Here is a 7646-nt window from a genome sequence, read left to right as displayed (position 1 = left end):
TTTAAAACCTCAGTTATGGTTTGAATGTATTTATTTTCCAGCTGGCGCAACACTCCAACACTCCAACACTCCAACACTCCACTGCCCTTCAGAAGTGGCTCTAACTCAGCTTTATCTTTATGGCTGCTTGTGATAAAGCGTTCCCCTCTTCCTCGGGCCTTCGCCACTCGGCATCATAAAAGCAGCTGGAGGACAGAAGCAGAGCTCAGACTGGAGGAACTTCCTCGCCGATTCAGCATGTGGCTCCTCATCCTCCTGGCCTGGCTGGCCCTGTGGGTCGGCGGCTCCTACTGGTACCTGTTTGGGAAGAAGAGCCCCTTCTCCCTGGAGTCGGTCAGGCCTCCCGGGCCGCGAGAGTTCGACCAGAAGAAGAGAGACAAGGTCATCAAGCAAGGTAAAAGAATCGGAGTGGCCGAGTGAAGAGATTCACTGGTAAAGAACCAGTTCAGCTCTCCGGAAGCCGCAGTGGAACAAAGACCTTTAACTTCTTCATTTTCATCCATCTGCAAATATTAATCTAAATAGTTTATATGTTTTGAAATATCTGTAATGAATTAATGACAATAACATAAAAAGAAAAGTATATCAAGACGTTATGCAGTTTTTAATTAGTATAAATGACACAAAGACATCAATCTTGCAGAGTGAAGTCAAACTGAAAATGTTCATCATAGTCAGAAATCTTAACTTACAGTTACGGAATTTGATCTTTTTTAGGGGCCAAATACACTTGTATAATGATATACATGCCAATTATAGCCAAATGAAGCACTTCAGTGAAACTAGTGACAAAACATACTGCAAACCACACATTTACAAATGCGTGTGTGCAGAGCTCCATGATAAAGACTACATTTTGTTAAATTTTTATTTGAATATGCAACTATTTCTAATTCTTTTTTTCTAGTGATGTATTTTTTTTAATCATTTACAATTTCTTATTAGATTTGTGGATTGAATTAGTTGTTTTAACAGTTAAATGACTCACAGTGATTCTTTATTTTCTTTATTCAGGCTTTATTCAGGAAATGTTGCACTGAAACTCCGGTTGATAAAGAATTTTACCATATTTTACCAACATCTTCTTACTTTTACACTTTTCTGTGAAACTTTCACACTTGCTGAAACTATCATCACATTATTTGGTGGAAAAATCAAACATCAAATCAATAACTTGACAATGTCATGCAGATAAAATTACCTCAGTGATCTACTTGTTGTGCCATAATTAAGACTTTAGAGTACAGATAGGCTGTTCAGTCATTTATGCCTTTTATCTAAATGAGATTATGACCGTGTTTGCAGGCTAATCTGTTGTTTATTGGGTTCAGTGTTTATGACAGAAGCGTTCACTGCAACCTTCACACCGCTTTGCATAACTTACACTTATGCAACAGTTTCCTGTGCGTTCTGTGATGAGATGTAATGGCTGACGTGGGCCCTGGTCTCTCTGCAGGCTTCAGTCCCGATAAGGTTCCTCAGAACCTGGACGTCATCGTGGTCGGCAGCGGCATCGGGGGCCTGACGGCCGCCGCCACTCTGGCCAAAGCCGGGAAGAAGGTGTTGGTGCTGGAGCAGCACGACCAGGCCGGAGGCTGCTGCCACACCTACATCGAGAAGGGCTTTGAGTTCGATGTCGGTGAGGAGATTCCTGCTGAAACGACACATGAACCAGACGATTCCTGATGTAAAACACTTTGATCAAACATGACGCATGGTCCACCTGCAGGGCTCCACTACATCGGCCAGCTCCATGAGAACAGCCTGCTGCGCATCGCCTTCGACCAGATCTCCGAGGGCCAGCTGGAGTTCCAGGAGCTCCACCAACACTTCGACACCATCCAGATCGGCCTGGGCGACGAGAAGAGAGAGTACACCATCTTCTCCGGCAAGACGGAGATGAAGGCCCACCTCATGAAGCAGTTCCCCGAAGACACCGAGGCCATCGAGACCTTCTTCCACATCATGAAGGTACTGCTGCCTCTCACCGGAGAATGAAAACAGCAAACACATCCACACCTACCGACGTCCTCCGTCAGGTTTCAGCGAAGAAGACTCACTACCTGGCCACGCTGAAGCTGATCCCTCAGTGGGTGTCCCTGTTCCTGCTCAAGTCGGGCATTGCCAACCTGGTCTCTCCTGTCTTCCGCCTTTCCGGCACGTGTGCAACAGAGCTGGTGAACACTCTGACCAGCAACAAGGACCTGCAGGTCATCTTCTCCTACCTTTTCTATGGTGAGTCGGCATCCGATGCTGCTACACAGAATATAATCGGATTTTAAGAAAAAAAAAAAGTTTTTGTCAAATTCCACAAAAAATGGCCTTACCACTTTTTTCACTAATTGATGATCTTATAACGGTATTGCAGTGGCGTGTTTCTCTTGGTTGTGGCCCGCTTGGTAGAGCAGTGGTCTCTGGTCCATGAGGACACTAGTTTGATTCCCATCTTCTTCTTCCAATTTTCTTTTTTTTTTTTTTTTTTTTTTTATGATTTGAACTTTATTGATTTTACAAACTAATAAAAACATTTCCATCAGTTCTGACATATTCGTTCTACAGTAATGATTTCACATGGGAACAAACAGATATCTAAGAACATAACCCTATAAACATAAAAAAAGGAAAGTAAAATAAAATAAATAAATAAAAATAAAAGTAAAAATATACAAGAAAGTAGTTCAAGTACTACCCATAAAAGAGGGACATAAAAAGGTGAAGCAAACTAAAGATGCCATGGATCCAGATTCCAGAACAGCACAGTCAATCACAGCCGTACAACAATTTCAAACATTAAGTTTTTCCATGAGCTGGAGATGCCAAGGAACCTGTGTACAGGAAGTACTTGGACCATTTGTTGTTATAATCATCTGCCCTGTTCAGCAGTCTAAATGAAAATCTCTCAAAAGCAGCGAGTTGACCTAAAGAACTCTGCCAGTGAGTGACTGAAGGAGCCAACGGGTCCTTCCACTCTCTCACAAGCAACTTATAATTGCTGTTTGGACCCACTGCCAGAGAGAGGAAGGCAAGTGTCTCAACACTGAGGGGTCCCCAAGAATGTAAAGCCTGCTACAGAAGGGTATATTTTGATCAATAATTTTCTCCACAAATTTATGAATTGATAACCGATATTCTTGGATGTTTGGGCACGCCCGTAGTACATGAAGAGTGTTCCACAATCCTTCTGACATTTCCAACAAGACGGAGTATCGGCCAGTCCCACCCTATACAATCTGTAGGGCGTCCAGTATGTTCTGTGTATGATCTTAAATTGAACCAGTCTTGTTCTTAACTCCCTTGACATTCTCTTTACATATTCCACTCCTCTTTTTTAAAATGAAGGTTCAAGTCTGTGTCCCATGATCTTTTTAGAGACAAGTTATTATGTTCATGAGTTGCCAAAAGCATTTAATAATAGACTGATGCTTCATGCCCCCGACTGAATGCCTTTTTCAATTCCTCTGCAGTGTTCTTCCAATTTTCACTCACGAACGGTCTTACGATAACCTTAACACCCTTTTGGAGTTGAAATTAGGATTTTTTTTTTTTTGCCAATTTCATGAAAAATGGTCCTACTATAGCCTTACCACTTTTTAAAGTCGATATTAAGAAAACATTTGTATTTTTTTCCAATGTTCACTTATTGATGGTCTTATAACAGTTTTGCAGTGGCATTCATGTTTTAGTTGTCACTCTCTTGGTAGAGCAGTGGCCTCTGATTCATGAGGTGACTGGTTTGATTCCCATCTTCTTCTTCCAATTTTATCACAGTCTTACGATAACCTTCACACCCTTTTGGAGTTGAAATTAGAAAAACTTTTTTTTTTTTTTGTCAATCTTAACAAAAAATGGTCTTACTACAGCCTTGCCACTTTTTTTAAACTGATATTAACAAAAAAAGTTTTTGTTTTTTTCACTAATAAATTGTCTTACTTTAGTCTTACCCCTTTCTTAAAGTCGAAACTAAATATGCTAGACCGAAGGAGTGAAATTACATTTCTCAAAGGGCCACATGAAAAATAAACACTACTATTTTTCTCAATGAGAATTATCTTTTTATAAAAATCAATTTTCATTTCAATTTTTACTGAGTTACTGTTGCTCTGTGACATTTTTGTGTTTGTCAGTCTTGGGGTTAACCCTAACCCTAACCCTAAGCAGAACCCTTGTTCTGATCAAAATCTATAAAAATCTAATCATGATTTCAGAATCAGAATCAGAATCGTCTTTATTTGCCAAGGACGTTCAAGACATACAAGGAATTTGTTTCCGGCAGGTGGCATCGCGTCACAGGAACGAAGTTAAAGCATCCACATAGTGGCATTATGTAATAAAAAATTAAAAACAATAGAACTCTCTATGTACACTTAAATAGTGGAGGAAAGAAGTATATGTGCAAGTATGTATAAGTATGTACATACTTAACTAAACATACAAGACTTAACTAAACTTTACTCAACAACCTTACTAGACAAACTTAACTTTACTAAACATATTTCACTAAAGGATAAACTAAAAGCTTTCTGTACAACTGTGCATTGGTCAGCAGTGTTCTAGCCCCAAACTGACAGCATCGTCCACCGACCCGTTTGCCTGGTAGAAAAACTGCAGGGGGTCCAGCCGAGGTCCTGTTCTAGTCCTCAGGTGGTTCAGCACTAGTCTTTCAAAGGACTTCATGAGACGTTAGAGCCGCCGGCCTGTAGTCGTTCAGTCCTGTGATGGAGGGTTTCTTGGGGACTGGAATGACGGTGGAGCGCTTGAAGATGGATGGAACTTCACACAGCTCCAAGGAGCGGTTGAAGAACCTGGTGAACACTGGAGCGAGCTGGTCAGCGCAGGCTTTAAGACAGGAGGGACACACTCCATCTGGGCCTGGAGTGAAATGATTCATGTGAAATGATACAACTGCTATCATGAAATCCCGATCCAGGCGTTCCTCCAAAGGAGTCCAGCGTGCTGATCAACGCCCTCCTGGTTCACCACTACAAACGAGGCGCCTACTACCCTAAAGGCGGTGCCAGCGAGATCGCCTTCCACATCATCCGCACCATCCAGAAGTACGGGGGAAACTGCCTGGTGAGGGCCCCCGTGTCCCAGATCCTGGTGAACGACAAGGGAGCCGCTTACGGTGAGAACTGAAGAAGAGCAGCTGATTCCAACATGCTACTGAGTCAGAATGCACCTGAAGGGGTTTTTTTTTTTTTTTTGGTGGTCGGTTGCAGGCGTGAAGGTGAGAAAGGGTCAAGAGGAGGTGGAGGTTCATGCGCCGGTGGTCGTCTCCAACTGTGGCATCTTCACCACCTTCCAGAAGCTTCTTCCCCCGGAGATTCAGGTCAAACAGGGTGAGAGAGCGGCTGCTTCAGAAGGGAGGTGTGCTGACTGTAACCCCACCGGGGAGATTCTGAAGCTTCTCTCTGTGCAGACGTGCAGGAGAGACTGAACATGATGAAGCACGGCAGGGGGTCTTTCTTAGTCTTCTCCGGGTTTGACGGCACTGAAGAAGAGCTGGGCCTCGTGTCCACAAACTTCTGGCTGTTCAAGAACAACGACATGGACAAGTCGTAAGTATGGAGCCTCCCAGAGAACCACAGGGGGGCGCTGTTGGATAGGAAAAAAAGATGGAAAGAAACCTTCAAAGTCAAAACTACCCTGCATCCTTCATTTCACCATCGACATGAATCCAAAGTTTAAGTTTCTGTCCTGTCCACTAGGGGGAGTAGAGGTTCACTCTGGTTTCTCCACACATTCACATGAAACTCCTGAAGAACTAAATGTTACAGTTTTTGTTTGTCATCCTTTCCTTCTTCAGAATGGACGACTTCTTTGCGCTGAGTAAAGAGGACGCACCTGACAACATCCCCATGATGTTCATCACAATCCCGTCCTCCAAAGACCCCGAGGCCAAACTGAGACACCCTGGTACGCACGCTGCCACGAGCCGAGCCAACAACAGCAATTTATTCACTGAGGAAAGAGTATCCTCCAGTTAAAGATGGAGTTGGATCAGATCAAACCTGATCTCACCCACGTGTGATCATCCTTGTGTTTCCTGGTTCACAGGGAAATGCTGCATGACAATTCTGACAATGGTGAAATACGAGTGGTTTGAGGAGTGGAAGGACACCAGCGTGCGCAAGAGAGGCGACGAATACTACAACTACAAGATGAGATTCGCCAAGAACCTCTTTGACTGGGCCTGCACTCTGTTCCCCAAAATCAAAGACAAGGTAGCAGCCGTGACTCCTCCTCCCTGAACCTGCATCTTCACTCGTCAGCTTTCAGCCATGTTTGTGCCATTAGAGCAACTTTCAGTAGAATATTTCAAATTAAAACATTAAAGTTTGAAGACATATTTGTCACATGGATTCATAAAACATCATATTTTTCAAGAAAGCAGCCAAATTGCACTTCTCCTAAAGAAGTTTTTGATTGAACTATTGATCTTCAATAGTTTGATATTTATATTCCTCCTATTCCCATTAATTCCATCTGATATTTGTTAAGACTTTCTATTGTCAGCCTGTGACTGTTTCTTTGTTGGGTTCAGTTCATTTCTGCTGACCTATCCTTGGATTAACTTAAATTCCTGAACCATGTCCCACTGAGGAGAAAAAAAGCAGCCATCTTCAAAAATGGCCGCCAAACTTAAAATGAAGATAGCCATAGAAGATGCTTTATTTGATCCAATATGAGTGTTATTGCAGGGTGGTAGTGCTTTATCGGAAACAGCCACATATCAAAAACACACCATACTTTGGCTCTGAGGGAAAATCCCAGCTGTCCTCACGCCCGTGTGATCTGCTCTTCCAGTTGGTTTTCCAGGACGTTGCGACCCCGCTGACCAACATGCACTACCTGGGCGCCCAGCGCGGAGCCATGTACTCCGCCGAGCACAACCTGGAGCGCTTCCAGGCCGAGGCAGTGGCCAGGAACAGGTGCAACACCCCCATCAAAAACCTCTACATCTCAGGTATGACAGCGTGGTAAAACCCTCTGAAGGTCACCTCCAAAAGGCCGGCGTCCGATCCGGTGTGCTGCGTGTGTTTTCAGGCCAGGACGTGTTCAGCTGTGGGATAGCGGGAGCGCTGCACGGTGGCCTCCTCTGCGCCTCCACCGTGTTGGACCACATCGTCTACATCGACTTGCTCCTCCTCAAGAAGAAGCTGAAGAGGAGGAAGGCCAAAGAGCTGGCAGAGCAGGCCAAGAAGAAGCTGCAGTGAGGGAGAAGTCTCTTCTTCCCCTGCAGGTCGGCTGGGATACTGCACAAACCTGCTGCAAAGAAAGAAACACTGCTGCCGCCTGTTATTTCCACTGTGCCTGGCTTCAACGTGGAAATGTCATCACAAAGAGTTGAGAATCGGAGCTTGTTTCTCAGTATTATCGGCAAAACTTACTACATTAAACTGGTGCACTGCAAAATACACACAAACAACATAAAACAGGATTTAAACCAACACATTTTAGGGTCGTTAGAGTTTACCGTGGTTGCTTCTTTTCAGTGTTTCCAGAGTGGCAGAGATCGCACATAAAGAATTTCACTCTACTTTTCACATATTAACTTAATCGGCTTGGAACCAAGCAAATATACAGTATGTCATAACTAAATATCAAATAAATGTAAATATCCTCATTACTTTTTTTTTTTATTA

The 7646-nt window shown here is 43.5% G+C and overlaps 1 protein-coding gene across 1 annotated transcript; it reads left to right on the top strand.

Moving 5' to 3' along the window:
* Positions 1–237: 237 nt before the first annotated feature.
* Positions 238–7217, top strand: LOC115393497 (inactive all-trans-retinol 13,14-reductase). Its single transcript, XM_030098503.1, has 11 exons — positions 238–394; positions 1457–1639; positions 1730–1971; positions 2040–2235; positions 4928–5125; positions 5220–5339; positions 5420–5558; positions 5807–5916; positions 6058–6224; positions 6808–6967; positions 7048–7217. The coding sequence occupies exons 1-11, from the start codon at positions 238–240 to the stop codon at positions 7215–7217; spliced, it is 1842 nt and encodes a 613-aa protein (XP_029954363.1).
* The last annotated feature ends 429 nt before the right edge of the window (positions 7218–7646 follow it).

This window comes from Salarias fasciatus, chromosome 8, assembly GCF_902148845.1.
Source record: "Salarias fasciatus chromosome 8, fSalaFa1.1, whole genome shotgun sequence".
NCBI lineage: Eukaryota > Metazoa > Chordata > Actinopteri > Blenniiformes > Blenniidae > Salarias > Salarias fasciatus.
Note: the sequence above shows the minus strand (reverse complement) of the source record. Positions and strands in the feature narration are given on the sequence as shown.